Below are 25,735 nucleotides of genomic sequence, written 5' to 3'. Positions count from 1 at the left end.
AAATATCTACACCTGCTGTAAAAATTATGTTTAGTAAATGATAGTAAAGACAAGTGCAGTTGGTTTTTCCTTTTAAGTTTTCACCTGACTGGAGTTAAAAAGTAAGACTCCAAGCGGGTAGCAAGCACTAGAGCCAAGCACTACGCACGCAGGCAGCGCACAAGCTTCGGCAATGCGATTCTGCCAACGCACCTGCAACCCTTGCTGTTCCAGCTCTGGACACTGCCCGAGCCCGGGCTGCCAGCCTCCGGGACTCTGCCAGCCTGGATGGGCTTGGGATGTGGACAGATGTCTGCTAGAACCTGGCATGAGGTCACCAGACTCATTTGACTTGTGGCTGAAGCCTGATGTAAAGAGTTCAGGTACCCAGAGATGAAAGGATCATGATGTTTACCCACTCACTAAAAAGCCCTAGCCCAGAAACACATTTTCCCTAACCTAAGGGCAGGACAGTGAAAAAGGCAGGCAAGGTAATCCTTGAAAACTGAATGTATTCTCTTGTTTTCATAGATTATCACCTTGAATACTCATGGCACATCCTAGCAGCTATATTTTCAAAACCTGAGACACCTACCTAAGCAGCTGTGCTGATTTTGAGGTATTCACATTAATGTACAAATTGGGGGGGGCGGGGGGAGAGAAGAAAAAAGCAGCATGTCATTGACATTTGCAAGTTAAAAAAACCCTAAAAATCCCTTTTGTATTGGCTAAACTATTTCCGGTCATTAACAAAACCAGAAAACAAACCAAGAATTATGGTTGTTACCTTTCAGCAAGATGAGTTAATCGGCACACCATGCAACATTTAGGCAAGGAGAACTTCTGGTCTCTCTGCTGGACTGTGGTTTCAAGCAGCGCCTGACTTACAAAAAGTTACGCAGTTCAGAAGACAGACCCTCAGAAAGAGTTCTATCTTTCCTACATGGTACCAAAGAGTTTATAAAAAGAAAGGTTATTTAAAACACCTTTCATCTTCACAGACCTGCTCACACTCTACAGTCCTACAGCTCCCCAAAGAGAAATGTTTGGGCAAGTCACCAGTAAGACCTGCCCTTCTACTGGTATGAAAACAAGAGTTCATAAAGAGCAGTTTATTGAAAATTGGACTATTTACAGGGGCCACAGTGGCTAACAAAACTAATGCACACGCAAGATGATAAAAATCTGAAGTCTTTATAACGCCACGAGAACTGGAGACATTATGACACCAGAAATGACAACGCAAGCTTGCCAGTTAACAAAGAAGAAGATTTTAGTTAAAATAAGGCGCAAGAAAGATGTAACAGCTTATATAAAGCAGCTATGACCTAAATACATCATCCAAGAGAGACTGTAAAGTATGAAATTCGATTTAAAGGATTATTTATAATTTGTTTTTCACTTACTATTAGTTCATAGCATCCATTTCAAGTGGTTAGTTCTACTGGATACACTTACATTAGCAAGCAGTTGAAGACCTCCATGGAAAATATTAAATTCAGGAGCAAAACTAGGCAGTATTTCAATTGCTGATGAGGAGAGACAGGTGATGTTGAATGTCGTTCATCAAGTAAAAGCCAATCACCAGCTCAAAACAGATGAAAAAGTGACAGCGTAACAAACAACTCCCAAGGCATCTGATCTCAAAATACCTAGCCTTCTGTTTCTAAGTTGGAGGCTCTGAAGTCATTACTGTTCTCCCTTCACTCCTCTCTTCCCCTCTACCTGTTCTGAAATAAGGTTCAAGTTTGTGCACAAAACAACCAAAACCACAGGCGCACGCTGAACTGCGCTTTCTAGCGCATGTAACGGAGAGTTCTTCAGCTGCATGACTTCAAAATAAAATTCTGTATCCTATATGAAGCGTCTTTGGTGGGAAAAAACTCCAACTCCTCCCATGCTGATTATCTTCTATCACCAAGAACTGTTGAATATGTTAAAAAAAAATTCAACTAAATACAGGAGAAAGTTGTCCTTTCCCCTCCCCCTCAAGATAATAAAGCACCTATACATTTCATAAAAACAGTCCACAAGCAGGAGAGAGCTCACCTGAGCTACAGGAGACCAGACTTACTTGGCAGCAGATGGTCCATTCAGGGAAGCTTATGAATATAGAAACTATAAGGAAAGCTTCAGTCAGATCCTACAATCAGCGAGGTAATTGCATCAGAAATCAGATGATGTCAATCCTGGCAGTTATAGTGCTACCTGTTTAAAAGGTTTATGCCCTGTCATGAAGACGACCAAAGCCAGCTCTAATTTAAATATGTGCATTTAATTTTACGTGCAATGCTCAAACCCCAAATTCAAACACGAATGCCAAGACCTTGTGATGCTGCTGCCGCATCAAGATCACAGGTCTCCAAACAGCGTGACACAGGGTAATACGTTATTTCCCAGACACCATCCTCCACGGTGTGTCCGCTGGATGTCATGAGCACCACCTCAGGTTGAAAGGCAAAGCCAGGGTTAGGATTTTCCCTGTGGTTCATTATCTGGTTGATAATATTAGCCACGTGTGAGGCCAGATAGGAACACAGATCTCGGTATTTCAAGAATCTGGAATTTCAGGAAAATAGTACATTCCACGTTGAGTTAATAACCTTCGCATATATAAGCTGAAATAACTCTTACTAAAGAAATTTCTTGTAGCTTAATATAAAACCAAGAGCTCCAGGAGCACTAAACAGACGAACTTTCAAAAAGCAGCACCATACTTGGGTTGTCTGATGCTTAATAAAGTTGAACTTCTCACAGATTAAGCATTTATATTCTCCACTCTCTCCTGCACGGATGTCTGTCATCCGGCAGTAGGCAAGTCTATGCCACAAATCTGATGCTTTTCTCCTCTCCAACATAAAAGTCCCTACAAAATTTATGCCTCAGATCTCTACTCTGCTGTCAAAGTTGGTTAAAATTAGACAAAGATTAAAAAAAAAACAGAGAGGGGGGGAAAAAGATGGCTTCCCTAACTATATTTTCATCAGAAATCAGGTTACTAGGCAGTATCATTACGATTGTGAGCTTACACTAAGAAAAAAAAAAAAATATCCCTCAGGAAAAACAAAAACCACCCCAAACTGGGAAGAAACACAGCTTTCCCACTACAGCAACACCACCAGCAGCAAACAGGGCTGGAATTCTTCATCATTACATTTCTGAGACCAAAAGCTCTCCTAAAGACAGATTGTCAACTTGTGACCAGCGTAATCAGCCAACGCAACGTCCCTTCACGTCTGCGCAAGGCACATAATTATCATAATAGACATTAGTAATTAATTTCCGGCGTGATGTCAGCTGGTGCGGCAATGCCAAGCAAGCGTCCTTGTCAAACACACCCCAGCCGTCTGGACGACTTCAGTCCCATCTCCCTGATTAGGATGCACGCTGATGCACTGCTTAATGCAATCTGCCATCAAATGCCAAATAGTTCAGAACTAAATTAGGAAATATGTCCAGCTTTACAGAGCGACGCTCGGGGGCCTAAGTAGATTTCTCTATTCCTTCATGAGGCACAAAGGCGATCACCGATGTAATGCCCCTGAATGAGGCAATTTTACCTTCTAACCTTCCCACCTCTGTAGGGAAAAGAATTGGATTAGGACAGCAAAGGAATTAATAAAGACAGCATGGCCTCGCAGCATCTCTCAACCCTAGAGGTATTTATGGTGGCCTCAGCATTTCCCTAGTGAACGTGAATTTTAAGGGGAAATTAGATGCAGCTGGACCCATTTATTCCTAACACAGAGGTAATCCTAAATAAAGCTTTCCTGTTCTAGTTGCTTGCCAAAGAAAACGCTGCATTTTTACACTGCAGACCAAGCTCCTTCCATCTGGGTGTTCACCTCCTGCTTCTTTCTCCACCTGCCTGAAGCACTCTCCTTCCCTCACTGTTGATAGCCCATCACATGCCTGAAGTAGAACCACAAAAAATGGAATGAAATCAGGGAGTGGAAGAGTTAGGCAAGATGCAGGAAAGGGACAGAAACTCTTCTCAAGGCACCTGCAAACTGCTTTCTGCAGCTTGGTCCCTGCTCTGGAGTGGGGCCATGTCCAGGAGCAGGCTGCTGCCACCAGCTACTGGGATCTCAGGCAGGATTCTGAGCCCCCCCTGCCCAGTACAATTACTTACCTTACTTATTTGAATCTGCAAGCCCAAAAGAGCCTCTCCCACAAACAGAGAAGTTTGAGAAAAGCTGCATTAGAAGCATGCTTCAGCCATGAGTCTTCAGCAGGGTTACAAAAACGGTCTGGTTTTGATCTACCCTGCCACCGCCAAGATGTGCTGATAAAAGCAGCACCCTGTGTCACAGGGGGCTTCAAACCTATGATTATAATTTTGCTTCCTTTAATACAACAGTCACACCATCCTCACCAAATTGTAAGTAGCTTAGTTCAAATACTCAAGTGCTCATAAAAAAAAAAGCAGCATCCTCCTAAGACCACGTTTACATGTACAAGGCTTGACATACCACCCAGGATGCCCTCACCAGAAAGGCTGAGGGGTGTTTCGGCTTCTGGGGGCAGGGGTGGTTTATTGGGGTTTTTGGGTGGGATTTTTTTTTTGTTTTTGTTGGTTTTTTTGAGACTAGTTCCCCCTAGAGGGCCTCTGATGCAGCATACAGCTGAATGAGCCGGGACTCGCTGAGGAGTAGGAATGCAACTTCTTTAGAGTGAACCCAGTTAGTTGAACAATAAACCCTTCCTTCAGCCCTCCAGAACAATAATAGAAGCATCAGATGATGCATTAAAAGAATATCTTCCCTCTACTGTCAAAAGCTGAATAGCAGGGAAGGAAATGGTCAGCAGCATGAACTTTTTTCCTTTAATTATGTAAATATAAAAACCTTACACAATAAAAATATTAAATACCTGGTTGGGCTCATTCAATAGCCAGCCAAAGGTTTTGACCCCAAAGACCGCTTCATGGGCGGACACATCGAGACATGTGATGGGCTGACCATAGACAGAATGGAGAATTTTGCCAGGATCTTCTGCTTTCAGGAGATAGACAATGTCTTCTGCAGCTGCTACTGTCACTGGACTCCCCATAACATCTGGAACCAGATTAAGGAAGTTGACCTAAAAAAAGCAGACATTTTATTTTTATTACAGCCAAAAATTCTTTTACAGCACTACTGCCACACGTTAAAATGAACGGACTGCTAATGTGTGGTCATCGGCTATCTTGAATCATCCCCATTATGGATTAATTTCAGCCAAAGACCAATCCATTTTATTACTGAACTTCTGCAAGCTTCGCTCCTACGATGAAATCTAGTTCACTGTCTTTAAAATGAGCCCACTTAAAAACCTAATCAGAACACATTATAATGGAACACACCAAAATGTCACATCAAAGAAAGGAGCAAGACTTAACGGACTCATTCAAATGAAGGACAGAAAGCCGTAAGGCTAAAGCACACAGAGTTAGAATGTGAATACGGTGCTTGAGAAGAGGCAACATGTTCACGCAACTAACACGGAAGAGCTGATGCTTACCCTGCAATCACGTATATATGCCTTAAATTTACAGGGAAGTCATCGCATGACTCTAGGACAGCCCAGGTATCAGCCCCCCTATCTTCTGTCACAAGACCAGAACGACATTGCTCTTCCCATTTCAGTAAATGGTTAAAATGCTGCTGAAAAGTCTCACCCCGGGAAGGGCTAAACTCCTTAACAGCACAGCTAACTCCTAACCCACCCTTAGAAGAGCGTGTGGTGTCCTGAGCGCCTCCGTCACATGTGGCAAGCTGACATTTCATCGCAAGCAAGATGCAAGAGTAAGATGGATCCAACCACAATGGAGCGTGTGGTGGTGTTCTAGTATTTTTACTGGGAAGTCTCTTAAAATGTTTGGGGATTTTTTAAATTTAAATACTGTAAGACTGACTTAGCTTTGAAATAGGGGACTAATCAGGAGTGGTTTAAATCACAACTTCTTACCCATCAGCTGCGGAGTCAGCTTCCTGCAATAGGAGAGAAGCTGAAAAAACTCAATTTATTCCAACATACTTCCTTCCCCTTTCAAAAAAATGTTGATACTCTGAGATGTAATAAAACTTCAGAGAATGGGGCAGGATTTAACTTTTAATTAGAATAGTCTCAAAACTTCAGTGACAGAAGGTGCGACCTAAAGAAGCTGCACAACTAGTTACAGCTTCACAAGTGATGCTATTAGCTCGTTTGCAATATCCTGCCTCAGAATTAATCAGATAGTGTTGATCTGGAATGAGACCTTGAGTTTTAGCTCCAATTCTACACGAGAAAACTGATTTACAAAATGAGCCAACTTAGTTTAATGTTGACAAAAAAATAATTAAAAACAGGCAACCTCCTGCACCATATGGACTTCTATTCATTTTCACTTGTAGCTTAAGCCAGCATTGCATCCTTGCTCTTCAGTGTTTAAAGGCTCATCCGTTAACCTGCTTCAAAATCACAGCCTCTAGCTGATAATGCTGTTATCTAGTTCAGGCAACACTCTTGTAAGATTTTTGTAAGATCCCTCTTAACTGTACCAAAAATAATTAGTGGATCGGGAGCTTCTGGAATCAAGCTGAGTAGCCTGGAGACTCACCAATTTCTGGATTTCAAATGTTTCCGTAGTTTGCCAAAATCCTCTGTCATCAGGGCTTTCCACTTTGACCTCGAAGCCAGATGCCGTCGCTACCGTTGCGCCCTCTGAACCAAGAGCTAAAGCCTGTATCCTCTGATTGTGCTGGTAATGATGGATTGGCTCCCGGCCGAACATCAGGTTCCAAACGCTAACTGTTCCTGTACACAAAAAAAATAATGTAATCACTATGCGTTATCTTCGAATTTAACAAAACTGTACAAGATCATTTACAGATGTAAGCTTAAAAGCATTGTAATGGAAAAAGTTAAAATACAGGAAAGAGATGGTAAGGCAGGAAACCAGAACTTCTGGAGGTTGCATAGCACCATGTAACTGCTTCAGAGGTAACTTTTCAAAATTACACGCTCTGGCATTACAGGCTCTATTGCTCTCTCTAAGTAATTCCTAATTTTTGACTTTCAGATAACATTGGTGTCTACCTTGAGGAAGGCCGCTTGACTTCTCTTACATTTCCACGTTTGGAGAAGATCAGACTTAGATACCTAAATTCTTGTTCTACTATATACTTGCCTTCAATTACCACAAAACAGAGCGAGGAAGAGCCCACATTCAAATTTCAGTCACTCTGCTGCACACACAAGTTACACAAGTTTTAAAGCGAAGAATGTGAAGCTCTGCTCAGGCAGCAATAGGTCAGGGATTTTAACACCATTCTTAACAGTTTACACCCGGCAGCAGAGTTTCTAATCCTGATGCTCTAGAACAACTGAAAACGTAGAAGAGTTCAAAAAGCTAAAGAACACAAATCCTGAAGAATAGAGGAGTATCAGTCTAAAGGCAATATATTTGTCATTGTGTTTTTTCCCAGCATAGATCACCGATACGCTGTTTAAAAGCCCGGTACATTAAAGCAATAATCTGAATAAAAGCAACCTGGAGCAATCAGGAGTGTATTACAGAACAGAAGGGCCAGACGGAATCGGAGACTTCTGGGCCACCTTTGCACTGAATTAACGGAGAAGCAATCTTCAGATGTGATAGACAGGGCTGGAGAAGCCTGCCTTCTACTTGAGCATGGCCATTAATGATGAAATGATTAATGGTAGCTATTCCTTCAAAAGGAGACATAAAAGCTCTGACAGACAGCTGTGGACGGGCACCAATGCCAGTTTGCAAACACTCCTCCAATGTCCCAAAGGAGGTGAAGCAAGAGTGTGGTAATGAAACTGCACATAGTGAAATGGTATCTAAATGAGTTTAAATTGATTTATGTTTGCTTTTGTAAAGATTATTTGGTATCTGGAAAGTGCTACCAATGTGAAATAATGCAGATAATCCTTAAGATCCCCGTCTAATGGCACTCCCACTGAATATTTATATTCCTCGCCATGGGAATGAATACCATAATGGGGACCATTTTTGTTTTATTAGGGATGAATATTTAAATTAATCTGCTATTTGCCTAAACAATTAGCCGCCTCTGTTTGTTTACACAAAGCCAAAACTGCAATTAGGCTTCCATCAAAAAGATAAGTCCCGAGTAAAACTGTCCCGATGGAGTCATAAGGGCTCAGAGCAGAACTTCCCAAAATTACTTCTTAGCATAATGGTAATTATGTTAATTGCTTGAAAGGTAAATAACTGCTGAACTGGTTTTGAAAAACAGAATGCTAGCTTGCATCACACACACTTAGGCTTCAAACAAGTTAACAAATACAAATGGACAGCACAGCTACAATTCCCTGTGCCGCCTGGCCTGCCCCGCACCAGGGCTCAGCGGTGGCACTTCTGTTCCTTCCAGCCAGTCCTTGGCTCCCAATGGGAACAAAGGGAATGGCTGAAGTCTCATCTCCAGGACAGCTAATTTAAACAAGCAAAGAAACAAACAAACGTACATCAGTGAGAAAAGACTGTAGTGATATCAGATCGTGGATGTTAGCACCGGACTTTTTCATCAGACGATGAAAACTGCTGCCAAGCTCCTCCCGGCAGGAGTATTTTCAACTTTGTTTTGCAGAACATTTATCCCAATTAAAGATCACTTTTGTGAAGGGGAACAAGGAAGCCGATTTGCTTTCAGTGAAATCTTTTGTTTACACATCTCTGTGATGAGCACGTCACTGTTTTTAATAGAGTGCATTAATGTACGGGAGTTCTGCAAAATATCAAAAAATATTCAAGTCAAAGTACCCTCTCTTCTGACCTCACAAGCAAACTGGAAAACCCAGAATTCAGAATTCTGCTCTGATTTTGGGCAACAAAGCCACTATTATTGCTGCATCTCAAACATTATAAAAAGAGAAGACAGCAAAAATGGCTCATGCGAAATCAGTTCAAGACAGGTGTTTGGATTTTCCTTTTTTAACCAGCTGTTCCATCTGTCCAAAATATCTAAAAATTTTATCAGAAAAACAAGTGATTTGTAAGGTCACAAGTTAACATCTGTTTAATGAAGGAGCACAATATAAGGAGTAAAAAGGAGAACTGAAAAGGAATGCAATGAGCAAAAGAAATACCATTTTCTGTCATTAGGATGAACAACTATTTGCTTGCAAAAATACTGCTTGTCCCCCTTGATTCCCCCTTCCTTCAAAAGACTGTATTATTGTGTATGTACATCCTCCACCATCTGTTACTTGCTACCAGTTAGACGCTTCAACCACTGCGTGCAAGGACCTTCTGTGGAAATCCACTATTGTCAAAACAGGTGTATGCATTCGTGCATGGCGGCAGGAAAACATTTTCAAGTTTCACAGAAAAAGAAAACACTCCACTGTATTTATCAACAGGCAAAGCTACTACTAGGTCTTAAAGTGCTACTCAAGAACGTTCTGTATTCTATATTTCATTGCAGAAACAGAAAAATGTATTTATCAGCATGCAAGCCTTTGCAACAGTCAATCATGTTTGTGTAAGAGCAAAAAAATAAAAAGCCACCATTACAGTTAAAGTTATTAGCATGGCAACATAAAAAAAATTAGGTGCAAGATTTACCAGTGCTGATGAGATCACTACTTTACACAGTTTATCTTCCTGCCTCCAGCAGCGACCAGTACTTCATTTCCAAAGCAATATCTTTGCTAAGGTGAAGTTGAGGTTGCAAGCTTACAGAATATTTTTTTTTTTAATACTGTAATCTTAAAAGTGTTAGAGTCATTAAATCAGAATTATAAGCAATACTTTCACAGCATGCTAAAATCTGCACCACAATGGCGATTATTCCAATTGAACTCTAACAATAACTCCTCAAACCGATTTAGACTTTACAGCTTGCTTATATTTAATCTTGGCTCAAGGAAACGAGTATAATTGTGACACTTGACATTACAATCACCGTACCAGTCACCTTGTTTATCACTTTGGCCCAGACTGTACAAAGAACTCAGGTTTGTAACTTCTAACCCAATATATTGTTGAAATGCAGTCTGATGAAAGGTCCATTTATTGCAATTCACTCTAGATTGGAAGGTATTTGGATAAAACATTTAACTATGAGACTATTGTGCCTTACACAGTGCACTGCTGATCCTGACCGTACTCCAGTTTTAGTAAGCATCAGCCAGTCTTCCACCTCTCTTGCTCTATCAAAGGTGAATAGCTGGGAGCTGTTCTCCATTAACAGTGCCTAGTAAATTCCCCTCTAGTATATTCCCTTCTTTGCAGCTGGAAGCACAAAAGATGTCCTGCAAAAGCAGCTGCTTTGTACATCTTGTTTTCACCTAGCTTTCTCTCTGGTATAAAAGGCAACGTTTTTGCCACACACACACACAAAAAAAAGGTCTCTCTTTTCCTCTGACATCTCTAATCCTGTTACAGGGAAAGGAAGCATAAGCACAGGCAAAAAATGTTAAATCACATTTGTAAATATTACGCTGGCTTGTGTTTGGCAGGTTAAGAGCTAGCCACAGCAGAGAACAGCTGCCTGCTCGGGCTACCTGCTAGGAGCAAACCCTCAGGCTAAGCGGAGGGAGGACTGTGGTTTGGTGCAGAAGGTCCTACGGACCCATTACATCAGCCCTTCCATGCTAAGGCGATACAGCTAGCGGTTGCTGTCAGCTTTAGAAAAGATGTACAGCAATCGACATGTGAAGTATTGGCGGGGTGGGTGGGCAGGAAAGCAAAGACAGAATTTTGTATATGCTAGAGCAGGGAATGTGGACGTGCTCATGGGTTTTGTGCTCATTCACTTCAGCCTCCCAACACAATGGCCAGAAGCTGCTTAATTCACATCATCTACATGATGTTTTTCCTGTTTGTGAGTCGCAGTCTTGCTTGTTAATTCTTTCTTGATTCACACAAAATTCTTTTTCACCTTTTGAACACAGTTCTTACACATTTTTCTTTTTTTTTTCTTCCAAGCTGGGAATATTAATTTATTTCCTTATAATTTTCACACATCACACTTCTATGAAGTACAAACAGTAGACAAAATATGTGGGTGGAAACAAGCATCAGCCTGAAGTCTCAAAACTTATCTTGAATTTTGAGTTTCTCCCAAAAATATTTCTAGTTGGAAGGACAACCAACACACAGCCAATTTAACCTTAGTAGATGCTTGGTGTTCATCAACTAAAATTTTGTATTTTACTTTCATTGCTATGTTGTGTCTCAACTTTCAGCGGGCCCAGCAAGCTACTTACTGTACTAAACAGCGAGAGACTTGACCTCAGCCATAAGATTTGTCCCTTTACATTATTACCACACCAGTTTCCACCAAATGTTGTCAGGTTTTATCTCCACCACTCTTCCTACAGAGATTTCCCAATGACACCCCCCCATGCAGTCCCTCAGAGAAGGTACAGATGAGAAAGTCTGTATTTCATTCCCAAGTTGCAGACTCAAGAGCCAGACTTCCGGGCCCATCATGTGAAATCACGCGCTGTTTCCCCAAACCAAGAGTTTTGCATCCACAGCCACCTGCACGTATCTGATGGGAATAAATACACCTCCACCTGCTACATGCGGTTTTCTTCTTATTGGAGCCAGCCTGTTTCCCTGCTCTTGCTATCTTACAGCATGTCCCGGCACTCAGGGGAAGGCACCAAACATTACTCCATTTCTGCCTTTACAAAGATGGTACAGAAGGGACAATACCCACAGGCAGCTTTAAGGGCATCAGAACGGACAAGACAGCAGATTCCCAGAAAGCAACACTGCCAAAATTCCCTTCCTGGGGCCTGCCAACAAGCAAAAGCACTTCTGGTCCCGGCAGAAACCACCTTCCTTTGCTCCGTGTTGCTACTCTGCAACTTGTGAAGTCCCACTAACTCCTCCCAACGGATCTCCAAGTATTACCGTGAAGGGCAGCAGCGCAGCATCTGCCCGCCATGCCTACATGTGTACGAAACACGGCCTTTAAAAAGAAAAAAAAAAACCAACAAAAAAAAGAAGAAAAAAAGTATGTTCTCTTGTTGCAGCACATTGTTTTCAAGTCAAACTATGAGACTCCTGAGGGTGGGGTGGGGGGGAGAGTGATGGCTAAAAGTAGACTGCTGTTTCCCAAAAGCTGTGGCTCGCAGCCAAAGTCAGGCAAGCATGGAGCAGATGGAGTCCTGGCAAGGCCTCTACTGTCCCTGCATTAGCAGCATCTGCTCATTACCCAGAACCCTCGCCTGCTTTATCTAATGCTCCAGGAAAAGCATTTTGATTTGATTCATTTCAGTTCGGTAACGTGCAACACAATTAGTGGTAAAATCAAACTGGAGGACTGCCAGTGCTGACAATAGGAAACAAGGCAGAAGAAATATGAGGCCAGTGGGTTGGAATTCAAAAATCACAACTGTGGATCAAGTTGCCAAGTCCCGTTGCCCCAGGTGTACATACAGTGCCCCCACTGAGTATTGGCACGGGCAGAGGGAACTTCATTTTCTCCCCATACATTTTTCTCTCGTTTACCTCTCCTTGCAGCTTGCTTCTCAGAGGCTGACACCATCAGAAACATTCAGCAGAAGCCACAATTCAGTTTTTCTTTCGTGCCATCGTGGAGTCACACTTCACTTTGGATGCAGGCATCCCAGTAAGACAAATCTTTCTCCTTGCTATTATTTCATATGCCTTGGGAAGCATTTGCTGCTACCGAACCAGCAAAACAGTGCTGCAAGGCAGGCGCGGTGCGAGCAGAATCTGCCTGTTAGTTCTTCCCTGTGATCGGATGCCAAGGACATCGCTGCGTGAGCTCTGTTGAACTGGGAGAAACTGATGTTATCTGAACGAGTCTGCTAGCCAGGGATTCGACAGAGAAGTCTAGACTCTTTGCCTGACAGCACCACCTCCAACACTAGCAGATGGTTTCTCTGTGTTAGTCAAACTTACAAACAAAGAGAAAAGGGAGCTGGAAAAGTACAACAAAGAACGATCAAACACATTATCTTCAAAGTCTTCCTTCTCCCTCCCCAAGTTTAAAATAATGCTTTCCACCAAACCTAAATATATGCTTTCAGATTCCAGTTAGTAAACATTTCGAAAAATCAGTCTTTGTAATTCCCTATTCACATCGAAACTAATCTATTCTGACCAGGCTTCTCAAATCACAGTAACTGCCATATCACAGAGCCCATTAAAATTTCTACCCAAAAGAATAAAAGACACTGAGCTTTATGCAAACCAGTTTAGTCACAGCACACACAGGACTGACGACAAGGAATATGACAGGAAAAAAACCCTAGACATATTATTAGATTAGTCAGTGGGAGACTAGAAAACAAACAAAAGACCCTCTGCTAGTCATTGTTTGGCACACTGGACAAAAAGCCAACACTTAAAACTATCATTGTGCTATAATTTCCTATGGCTCAAGTAAACAATATTAATGAGTATTCTGCAATACCAGACTTGCTGTTGTCAGAAAATGTTGCCTATCGACAATTTTTAGCCACAGAAGACCATTCTAGCATGATCCATGCTAGAGAAACTGCTAAGGATGCTCATCATCTTAAAACAGCTCTTTTCACCCAAACCCCATTTATTTTACTTCTAAAATAAAATACATGGATTAGAGATTTTGTTTGGATTATCCATTTTCTGTTTTGTTTTCACACGCAGAATTGCCAGGATCAAAGATAGTAGGTGGACAGAACTCCCTAACTTTAAAATCGCTCTATTCATACCTGAGGAAAGATTTTAAAGTGTCAAAACATACATTTTAAAGAAAGGTGACAGGAGTTAAGTTCTGCCTGAGCAACTCAGCCTAGGATCCCAATCGGCTAGCACTGTTCAAACCTGACTTTTTTTAATTGCTGTTCCCATGTCCAGTAGATATACAGTTGGTCTCTGGCTCTTGCTGTCCATTACATAAACATCTAAGTATATTTAAAACAATGCATATAACCAGTATTTTATTAGGTTTTCATTACATATTAGGTCACAGTTTTCATTTCTCTATATCAAAGTATATAATAACCCACCACTGCAAGCCAGTACTTCAGTTAAGAAAATGTGCATCCACACACTATGCCAAGAGCAAGACAGGACGCAGATTAATCAGACATGCAAGTTTACCAGTATTCCCATAACAAAGCTTCACAGCACCCCAAGGGAGTTTTGGACAGAGGAGAAGGCTGGTGGAAGAATATTTAATATTTTTATAGCAAAACAAGTTATTTGCTTAAGATAGTTTGGCTGGACTACAGCCTGGCACTCAAGCTTTGTGTAGCAGTTCCAGTAGGAATTAAACATCAGTTTTAATGGGTGCTATGTTCCAATGCCTCCCAATGCATTTACGGTTATTGGCCAACTTTCTCACATAAAAGCAAGTGTGTGCATGTGTGTGTTTATATACAGGATTACAGAAACACAAAAAGCTGAGCACAGCTGCTTCATTTTTGTAAAGCCTCTTTTTTTTTTTTTTTTTTTTTTTTTTAAATAGGGAGGAGAGTTGTGGTTACTTACCATCCTCATAAGCTGCTACAGCCAGAGAGCTGTTTATCCTCACAAAGGAGACATGTGGCTGAGGTCCAGCATCACCAGGACCGTGCATTGGTTCCAGGATGGGGGCTGTGTAGTCCCAGGTGCGAGTGTCCCACAACCTCACTTCTCCTGATGTGTATCTGGAAAAGAAAGCTATTATTCATCCCAGAGCATCTGAAAAGAGGTAGCTGCAGGAGAAGGGAGGAACAAACAAGAAGCGTCTTAAAAACCCAACACCATTTACAGCTCCTAGACCGACTCTCCTCCTGTTTACACACTCTGTGTAGAAGCCCATTAGTTTCCCTCATTTTATTCCCATTTACTAAATGTAGCATCAAGTCTACTAAGACAGGCAGGTGTAAATTGGAGGTACAAGAACAACACGACTGAGCTACCATAGGTTACCAACTATCGATATGAGTTTTACAACTAGAATGCAAGGAGAGTCAGGCTCAAGTGAAAAAAAGGTAATCAGCAACGAGTCTAAATTACGTCATGGCAAAACTTCAAACCGTTTCTTTTCAGTCTTTAAAAATTTGTGACTGTGGTTGTGCCAAAGAAAGACTGTTTAATCAGAGCATTTATGTACGTAAGTACAAGCACTCATATGTATAAACCCATCCAATCTACTACTTTTTATAGAAACTTCTTAATGCCTCATCAACGGATCAGATTTGCCTACATCTCTGAAGACTAATTAATACAATTAAGTGTTGCCTTTAGAATTAAGGCAGTGCCACCTTCTTTGCAGAAGGCTCTCTCACTGAAACATCAGAAAAACAACAGTTCAACAAGGGTTTTCCAATAAGAAAATTAAAAAAAAAAACAAACCTAAACTTCCCAGATAATACTGACTGTATCTAAATGAATGAAGGTTGCTACACAGCAAGCAACACAAATGTCCTGTGCCATCTCTGCTGTGGAACACAACATTAAAGGTAAAAACCAGTGCAGGCAAAGTAAAGGCAAAGCTCCTCTCTATGACTGGTCAAAGAACACAGTTCAACAGCTATTTGGAACAGTTCAATAATTATTTGAATTTTAACAGAACTGTGATAATTAACACGATCGCTCTCAGATGTCTTTCTCTGCCATAGTTGAGACTCGGATTCTGTTGGAAAATAATGGGTGCTTACTGCTGTCAGCTTTGCTGCTACATCCCAACGTTTTGGGGAAAAGTGTTTCAAAAGAATGATTCCTATAAGCCTCAAAGGTCTCCAGTTCAAAATCTTGCTGACCTACGTTTTGAGGAAAGTAAGAAAATAGTTAGTTTACCAGGAAGGTGAAGGAAAGTGCTTAATAAAGATCTAGAAGATGGTGGACTTCAACTCCGGTTACCCAGTTCCTTGGGGAAATACCACATACAGGGTTACAGGTACTCTGGAGCAGATTACTGCCAACATCTCTGGGTGAAAATGTTCCACTTTATACAACTAATTAAAGTGCCTGAGGGGGCGGTGAAATCTGTCAAGCAGAAAGAGATGCACATTAATTCTCTGCACTGAATCGGGAAGAGGATAACTGTGTCCTTGTCACCTGGCTTCCTCTTCAGTGCTTTACAGGGTAAGACAGGAGAAAATGAGAGAATAGGGTGGGATAGCACTTCTCCCTTTTCCTACTTCTGCAAACGAGGCCCAAATCCCCTTACAAATGTTGCTTTCATTTCCAGTTTACAGCAGCACTATTTAAAAAGAGCAGATGAACAAAGAGGTTTCCCCAAAGCAAAATGTTTCATGTTGGGTTGAACAAGCAGTCCAGATTAGCTCACAAGTATCTTTGGTTTACAAAACTGAAAAACGCTCATTTCAGATACATTTTCAAACTCAGAGATAAAACACAATAGGACAGGTGATCACACAGATCTGCTGCAGTCCTCTTCAACAAGACACACAGATAACATTTTAATTTTGAGCTGCTTTTTGTTTCCCTTTATGTTAGTTTGGGTCATGTTTTCAAGCTTCTAACTGTAAAGAGTAGTGGGTTACAAAGGGGAAGAAAAAATTCTGTTGCCACTAAGTGACCCTGAATAGTGAGTTTCGAGGGAAACATAAAATACTGGTAGAACTGACAGAACTAAGTGACAAGATACTCATTTTCATCCCCATATAAGCAAGGAAGGAAGAACAGTATCTCCTCCTAGTGTATATACATACTTGCTCTCACACAGTCCAGTCTAGGAATGTAAAAAGACAGACTAATAGATGGAGAAAACAGAACAACAGAAATAGAGAAGAGACACAAGGCTGGCTAATTCCCTGAGCACACTGCTTCTGGATTTTCTATACAGCATGCAACACAACTGATCCAGGGCTCAAGACACGCTACCATCCTTAAAAAATAACATGGACCACAATCTTGGAATTAAAGAAGACCCAACATCACAATACCACAGTAAGTGCTTAAATTAATTTTATCTCAGAATTCAACCAAATCAAAAGAAAGTTTGAACCATTCTTTGTTCTTGAAGAACATGAACGACCTCTACAGCTAAGCTCAAACTGGAACAGACCACCAAACCTTTGTGACTGTCAGTTTGACATAAATTTGACTCAAATTCTGATGTGCATGTACTGGGACCTGTTAAATGCAGGAACTGTCTCTGCTTGGCAGGCTCTGCACCAGACCACCCTGCAGCCTCCTCATCCTCACTCCCTTTCTCTCCCATGATGGATATGCACGTGCTGAAGAGCTTTTGCTTCTATACCACGAAGCTGTGGTGCTCTCCCACCCCTAGCAAGGACCTGTTGAACACAACAGCTTGTTATGTGTACCTCAGGCAGGCTCCAGTGGGCTCAGATAGTACCAAACAATCCGTAAGAGCATCCTGGCCACAGTGCTTATCCCAGTTCTGTCGTGACAGAGAACAGGGATCACTAGATGTGCCAGGAGAACCCTGCAAGCGCCCACCAAACCCTACCTTCATGTGTGGCTGATCCAGAAATCCCACCAGGGCACTGCAAGATACAAGTGTTTTAGGTTCAGCAGGAGGAGGAAGGCAGTAAGGCATCTTTGCCCCATCCCTCCCATCCCCCTCCTACTCCCGTTTCTCACTCAGCAACACCATAAAGGATTTGGAGAAATGTTACAAGACCATGCTGGAAACATAAGTGGAGGTCTAGGTTTGGGCAGGGAACCAGCATGGGGAAATGGGAGATATAAACCATCTCCTCAGCTGACAACATGCTCCGTTGGCTATCGCCACCACATGCCCATTTCCAGCACACACTGGGCCTGTACCAGAACTGAACTGGAAGACTTTCAAACACAGATGAATCCAATTCAGAACTAAAAAATTTAATGGTTCAACTCCCTGCTTTTAATGCTGTTGTAAAGAGCAACACACTTTCAATTTGTAACCACAACAAAAGGCTTTTAAGCTATTAAAGCATTGCCTTGCTGTAAAAAAATAAAAAGGCTGCTTTATTGCAGATAATTGGCAAATCTGCCATATCTATATAGATGGCTGAAGAGAAGAACACGCTGCACTTTACACGAACTATTTCTAGATAATATCAGTATTTCTATTCATTTCCTACCACACAACTTTTACACTTCACCATGACAACTTAGTTTGGATTACCAGCTACTGAGTGAAAGAACCCCAGATTTAAATCTTCTGCCCCAGAACAGGCACAGTCCTCCAGTCTCAATTCAGTTACTGATTTTTGTACCAAGGTGGCTATGAAAGGCCCAGAAAGCTTTCTGCTGGAGTGAAAGAAAAAAAACCAACCCAAACAAACAACCCCCCCCACTTCTATTTAATACAACAATGAATATGTTCTATTTGCTATAATACCAACAGCATTAAACTGCTGCTTTTCCTCCCCTCAGTGAGTGTAATGAGACAATTACTGCAGTGGCAGGTAAATACTCCAACATCTGATATAACCTACTTGCGCAAAAAAAAACCCAACACACACCCCCAGAAAAAAAAAAAAAACAACCAAACAACAAAAAACCCACAAGAAACCACCACAAGCCCTACAAATTCTGAGTTTTCAAGTTCAAAGAAAATAAAAACCCAAACCCAAAAAACTCATTAGAGACCATACCTGATTTACTTCATTTAGTAAGGCTGTTCAAAGTCTTGCTTTCCTGAGCACAACAGGGAGCAACAAGAAAAAGACTGTTGCTTACAACCCCTAGTTTTCCCCTCTCCAGATACTCCCTTGCCCCAATCAATACCTTCCGAGGTGTTTTATCCACACAGTGCCTGGCTTCCAGCTCTGGGTCTGCAAGCTTCCCTCCTTGTTCACCAGCCACAGTCATCCTCCTCCTAGTCCTCAACAGAGACTCTCGACCCAAGTAACTCCACTTTTCTGATGGACTTAGGTTCTACTTTGCTCTTGTTCTGCTGCACATTTCAGTGTATACTCACAAATAGCAGCAGGAGAAAGACAAGAGCTGTATTTTTCAAACTATACTTCTCCTTGACAAGCCAGTTCTATAATTCTGGACAGATATGTGTACATCTGCAAAAATAAGTCTGCAAATTCAGCTTCAGCTTTACAGATAAGCATTAAAAAAAAAACTTGCTGCGACAGAGCAACAATACGTGGAATGCATATGGTGTAGAGAAGCTGAAAAAAATTAAATTCATATGGCATCTACAAACACGCTATAATAAAAATACCTACTCACTAATCAAGAGCGTTTAAACTACTTTTTATTGGCAGTACTGTCATAATGAGATGAACAATTTCCCAGTGCCCTCTCACATGAGTGAAAGAAGAAGACTGAAGGAGGAGGAGCTGGGGGTTAAAAGCTGCTGATGTCCCACTGTAGCTGGGAAGCAGGTGGTGAAGTGCGGAACACATGTGGAAGGAAGCAGAGATGGAGGCTGGGCACCGCTCTAATGAAGTGGTGCTGAAGAGGCAGACGATTTCATAAGGAGAAAAACATCAGGAAACTGGTCAAAACACAGAATCTCATCTGAAAAAGCTCAACCGTGTTGGATAGCAATAGGCAGAACAAATTTGGGGAAGAGGAGGAGGGGGAGGCTGATCTCTCTCCAGAGCCCCAGATGTCTTTATCGTTGCCTAATGACAATTATACTCAACCAATTAAGACACTGCTATCACAGTTGCATTGTTAGTAAGCCTTTGGCCCTGAGTGTTGATGGCTGTCTAATTAGTGTTTGTGCAAAGTACAACTGCAACTAATATATAAACTGACAAATACACAAAAGAAAAACTGTTAACAGGAATATTTTCAAAACAGTCGAGAGTACTCATTCAGTCCATGGCAGCAGCAAAGACAAACTGCTTTCCTTCGTAGTTTGCTCACTGCTGGCACTGCAGAATTTTACTTCGAACAAGCAGGCCAACTAGGCTGTCGCTGGGTTGCTGTTGAAATAGGATGCTGGTGTCAGTCCGTTCTGTCAGCTACCTCAAGCACACCACTCCAGGGCAAACCTTACTACACCAAGTTGGTCTGAACACCAAAGTGTCGTAAGACACTTCAGAAATCAGTTTACATTTTCCCTCTTTTCTCTAAAGGATTTGTAGCAAGAAAACAAAAACGAAAGAGGAAGAAAAACCTTTGTTTCACAGTCAGGTTTGATTTCCAGAAGGCAAAGTCTGTTCAGTTTCCAGATACCTGTGGTGATCAACAAAACAAAACAAAAAAACCCAACAACTTTGTTTCAGGCAGTCAGTGACCATCTGTTAATACTCAAAAGATCTTATTATGAAGTCCTTACAATGTCAATGCATTTTATTGAAGTCAACAGGAATTTTGCTCAAGTAACAGTCTCCAGCTATAGCTCTGTTGAAACGGATGCCTGTTGATAAGCAAGTAAAATAATGAGTATTTTGCATTGTCTTGCTGCAACAAGCACCTCGTACCTTTCATCCTTATTCCACCAAAGGCAACTAACCAGTCCTTCATGTGGTTAATTAAGGTATCTACTCAGTGACCCCCTCAGCTGGCTTATGAATAAGGTCCAATTAAACATGCAAACCCAAATCCGAACGCCTTTGGAAGTTGGTTCAAATTGCTCCCAAGCTTCATCTTCTCTATAAGGCTCAAGGAAGACAGTGGTAATACACAACGGTCTGTTTCAAAACACCTCTTCATCAAAAACACTGGAAGTTGGAAGATACCTCAATTGCAACACGCAACACTGAAATCAAATGGACTCTGTTACCTTCTTTTATGCTAAACATTAAGACCCACAACACTTCTCTGAAGTGAGGGATAACGATGGACTGCTTAAATACACTCAACACAGTGTGAGATGCCTCGGATGAAAGAGGTAAAAGTTCCCCAGCCTGCCTGTGTTCTCATTTACAGTTATTTAGAGCCACTGATTTTGCCACTACATATATAACTGACAGGTAGCCTGGCTAAGGGATTCCTCAAGGGAAGGATTCAGGAAAAACAGTCGACTAGCAGCAACGGAATAAGGACCTACTTTGTACGGCAGAAAGGAATACAAATAGAAGACAATGACAAAAAAATTAAATACAAATGGAACAGGAAAGATAAATTTTTCTGCTATTACAGAGTGTGGCAGAAAGCTACACCATAAAATACAAGAAAGAAACCAGATGGGAGTGAACCCAAACCAGCATTTGAAACCACCCAAACACTGGTAGAAGAACGTGAAGTAGAAAAGGAATGTCCCTGATTTCATCCAAACATTATTTTGGGTTACTCGATATATGACTGCAGCTATATGAAAAATGACTAACACGTACCAAAACAGTCCTGGAAACACTGTAAGATTTAACAAGTAGGACAGACATTCTGAGCATCCCTGTGATCAGTTCCAAATCTCTTCTGCTGGGAACTCGACTTTCCAATTCATCAACCCACATCCATCTGGGGCCCGCTCACCGAAACTGAGTGCAGAGAGCCTGTCCCATCATTCTTAAGGCCTTGTTGAGGAAACCATAGCTCTAGAAAGCGGGTTAAGCTGCTGGAAATAGCATGCAATTCTTCTGCAGCTTATTGTTGTTACCTGTAGCAAAACTAATATTTCACCATCCTAAGTACTTCTGCAAGCTTCACCTTCTTATTAATTTTAAGTGCATGCAAATGTCATACCAAGGGAACAGAAACAAGCCAAAGGGGTATAGGGCATGGAAAACATTTTAATGAACACTTACAAAAGCAGAAGTTAAAAAAAGCCAAACTGTCTCTAGTAATTTCTTTTTTAAGGCCAAGAATCTCCTATCATTTCGATCAAGGTTCCAGTGGCTTGCATCAGCTCAGGCCCATTAATTACACCAGCTGCTCTGACCAAGGAAACTTATTAACTGTGGGGTAGTGCCTCAGGCTACTGCCATGACAGCAGAAAAAAAAATTATCCTTTTCAAGAGGAATTATGATGCAATTTGGGAAAGATTTGCTCCATCAGCCCTATTATTTCACAAAGGACAAACATATAATGCAACAAATTAAGCAATGGCTCCCGTTTCAGATACCGTTGAGAAAACACCATTGGAAGGGGATGTAAATTGATATATTTACATGTTGGAAGGAACACACTGCCAACAGCAGAGAGGAAAAGTATCACCTGAACTCTAAAGCACTGATGGCAACAGCCCAGAGGCTGGTAGGTTGTGAAAAAACAGTAAAACTTAAAACGTTCAGAAAGTTTACTAGAAGGAAGGATGGGTTTGTCTGGCCTCAGTAGAAAACCAGGCTTTACAAGCTCTAAAATAATGACTGTGACTTCAGGATACTGGCCATCGCTACGCACACTGCACATCTCTGCATCCAGCAAAACCTATAGGTAAACCAATAGCTTAATGGTCAGGCAGGCTGGAAAAGCATCTTTCACAGAGAGTCGGTATCAAGCTTCCACTATTGGTTTCACCTGAGAGGCTCTTTTTCAAAAGATGACAGAGAAGCCAACGTGTTTGTCACTTAACACAACCTTACCTAACTCCCGTAGTTTGTCATCCGACCCCTCTGAACTCATGATGTCATCCTGTTTTCAATCCTACTAAAGGTGACTTGCTTGAAAAAAAGAAGGTCTGACACTTACTGCTTCTTAACAATGATGCGAATGAGTGAAGAGAACACAAAAGGTTTGGAGAAGATTGAAGGAAAAAGGCAAGTATTTCTACCTTCTGCCTTACTGCTTTGTTTTACGTCCAGGCTCTCAGTCACTGGGAGGGGAGGGAGAAACCTATCAAAGTTGTGCCATTATACAAGTGACATTTAAGCAGTTAAATAAGGCAGGGGTTTATTCAGGCTGTTTAAGACTTCAGTTTGTTAACTTTTATTCATTTTCGTTACTAATTAATATTTTGGTTTCCTCAGGTCTGCACACTGAATTGAGATGCAAGAGCTAATAAATACCTTGAGAATAGCCCACAAGCCCTATAGCAAAAAAAACAAATTAGATGAGAGTTGACATGAAGTTTTAAAAAGTGCAGAAAAGTGTTTTCAAGCCTTTCGGGCTAGTCTCACACATCATTATGAAGCTAAAGAGCGGTAAGCCCATTTTTTTGAAAAAGTCATTTGCAGGTCACCTTTGAGCAAGAGGAAAGCAGAGTGGGAGGTGATGATAGAGAACAAAGAAACCTACCATATAGTAGCAGCTACCTGTATGTCTGTACGTATGTTGCTCGTAATGACTTAAACTGAAAGGCCCAAATTGCTTGAAAGTGCTGGAGTGTTAAAATTGTAACTCCTGCAAGACTCCTTCAGAAAGAAGGCAACTGTATGAAAATTATTTCAGTGCATTTAGTTTCTCAGTACGATAGAATCAAAACATATCACTAGCTCCAAAACAGACAATTCCCCTAACCACAGCGGATATTTAGAAAGAAGTTCTTTTGCTTCTCATTGCCTTTATCAAGCATCACTTGTAGAAACACCATGCGTGCCAGGTGTGCTCCACCCTGACAGGGGAGGAAGCGTTAAGCTGTTGATTTATCAAGGCACTCGGAGCAGATGAATCTCACCAGCCCTAACTCAAGAAAATAAAATCTCCAGGAAAGACGCCAGTACTTACTGGAGGAAGGAAGAGAGCGTCTGAAGTTAAAACGTAAAGAAAAGAAGCAGGGGCTGATTTCCAGCCTGGTCTATAAGAGGGGCAGGGACTCCATGGAGCACCTGCTGGCTCCGTCCCTGTGGCACAGCAGAGGCATGCCCTTACATCTCTGTTTACACAAGCTCTTCGCTCACAGTCTACCACCTCCTTCAGTCAAGCAAAACCGAAGAAAGGAAAAGCAGATACCTTTATATTTCTGGGTCTTTGGAAGGGTGGTCTGACTCTGGATCTCTTCTGTTTCTTTTCATTTGAGAAGCTTTCAGAGCTACAAACAGCAGCAGTAAAGCCACAGCGCCCTTTCTGCAAGCCTACGTGTTAACGCAATGCACAATAAAATGTCACGGCAGACTCTGTGGTTTTATGGGGCAAGTCGTGAGAAGAGATCACCACCACCAACACAAGGCAAGCCTTCCCACGGTTCAAGGACAGCCACACATAAGTATTCACATAGAGCCAGTCAGACAACAGAACAGTCTCACAACACGCTACAGACATGTTACACCACAGGATCCACTGTGTAATGACAACACAGTTCAAACAAGGACCAGATGCGTGCTCCGAGATCGGTATCTCCAGGAGGACCTAACCTCTCACTACAAATTCCCATCAGTGTGGCTGTCAACACCACCAAGGAAAAAAAAAAAAAAAAGTAGCAATTTTAGTTTGAACATGTGCTTGCTTAAAAAAAATAAAATAAAATAAGATTTTATGAACAGAAGATGAAGAAAGCCAGGCATTCTGTACTGAAACCAAACATACGACAGCATTAGGTACAGTCAACCTAATGACCAGTAGTAATCTATAAAAGCCAAGCAAGCAGCTATATAATTGCTTTAAGTAAACACTGACTTAAAGACAAAACTACATTTGAATTGAATATGGAAGGGGGGAGGACAACAACCCTTTAAGAAGATCTTTTGAGACATGTAACTGTAGAAAGGCTGGCAAATACAACATTGATTGGGAGTGAGGTAACCACAAACACCGCTGTCTCAAATGAAAAGGGATTCAAGGTCTGACCCAGAAAACAAGCATCGTAACTGCTGGGATGAAATTTTAATGATAAACACAAGATGCTCTGCATGCAGGCCAGATTGAATTATCTGATGTCAGCCCGTAAATGCAAAGCGCTCTGAGAAAGAGGAGCTGCTAGCAGCCACCTTCAACTTGCAGCTCAGGTTGCACTTAAATCAATCCTTGATATTCTGCCATCTTCTGGCTTGAGCTTTGGCAGCAGCACGGAGAAAACAGGAGAGTGCATGAAATAGGTACATTTCTCTCAGGGAGAGCTAACCTTGTAGAGCTTGTCTTTGCTTCCTTACACAAAGTTAACAAAGAGATCCTCCCCCGAACCACTTCAGGCAAACTATGCTTCTGTGTATCACGCTTGTAACTGCTGTTTTAAGTCACTCTGCTCACAACCTGTACAAATTCCCTTTCAGAAAGATTTAAAAAAAAAAGCTTTACAGCAACTCTAAAGAAAATTAATCTACTTTCCAGCACTATACTTGAAGCAGCATAGTGCAAAACGCAAGATCAGGTCTATCACAGCACAAGTCCAAATCAAGTAAGGTTGTTCCCAGGCTTACTCCAAGATTGCAAAGACAAACAGCCCCAGCATTCCTGCTGGAGAACCCCTCTCTCCAAATCTTTCTTTAATTTTTATAACCATTCTCTGATCTTCCAAGATCCCAAGTTGAATGTCCTGAAACCAGGGAGCAGCTGCTATACACTGTCACAGTTTCCAGCTATAAAGACAGAGCGTAATGCCTGGCTGGCCCGACTGAGCTGAGCCAGAGTGCTGCAGCTGCTCCCCAAAGTCAGACATCAAGGGAGAAAATTAGAAGAGCCAAAGCCCAACCAGAACTTAATCTGGCTACTGCCGCAAAAGACAATTAAAAAAAAAAAAATCACGCTTCTATAAATACATTAGCAACAAAAGGAGGGCTAAGGAGAATCTCCATCCCCTGTGCTGGGCACTGATGAGGCTGCACCTCAAATACTGTCTTCAGTTTTTGGCCCTTCACTACAAGACAGACATTGAGGTGCTGGAGCGTGTCCAAAGGGCAACCAAGCTGATGAAGGGTCTTTTCCAACCTAAATGATTCTATCATCAAAAAAACTGCTAAAAACCGAATGGCCCTATTTTCCTGCAGTGTAGCAACCTGACTATAGAAGAAAGGTCAAAGATGCCACAAGCCACTGCTTAGAAAACCCCAAGAAATGCCACCCACAAAATGAGCGTTAAGATCATCACC

General features: G+C 41.6%; 1 protein-coding gene across 2 annotated transcripts in view; it reads right to left on the bottom strand.

Moving 5' to 3' along the window:
• Positions 1-25,735, bottom strand: part of FBXW8 (F-box and WD repeat domain containing 8) — a 53,563-nt gene that overhangs the window by 13,514 nt on the left and 14,314 nt on the right. The window contains exons 5-7 of one of the 2 annotated variants that reach the window (XM_040606310.1): positions 14,450-14,607; positions 6,563-6,759; positions 4,852-5,061 (exon numbers count right to left, since the gene is read on the bottom strand). In XM_040606310.1, the coding sequence (XP_040462244.1) occupies positions 4,852-5,061; positions 6,563-6,759; positions 14,450-14,607 (565 nt within the window). The remainder of the gene's footprint in view (positions 1-4,851; positions 5,062-6,562; positions 6,760-14,449; positions 14,608-25,735) is intronic. The other variant, XM_040606320.1, reaches the window with a different exon arrangement.

The sequence above is a fragment of the Falco naumanni genome, chromosome 1 (assembly GCF_017639655.2).
Source record: "Falco naumanni isolate bFalNau1 chromosome 1, bFalNau1.pat, whole genome shotgun sequence".
Classification (NCBI taxonomy): domain Eukaryota; kingdom Metazoa; phylum Chordata; class Aves; order Falconiformes; family Falconidae; genus Falco; species Falco naumanni.
Note: the sequence above shows the minus strand (reverse complement) of the source record. Positions and strands in the feature narration are given on the sequence as shown.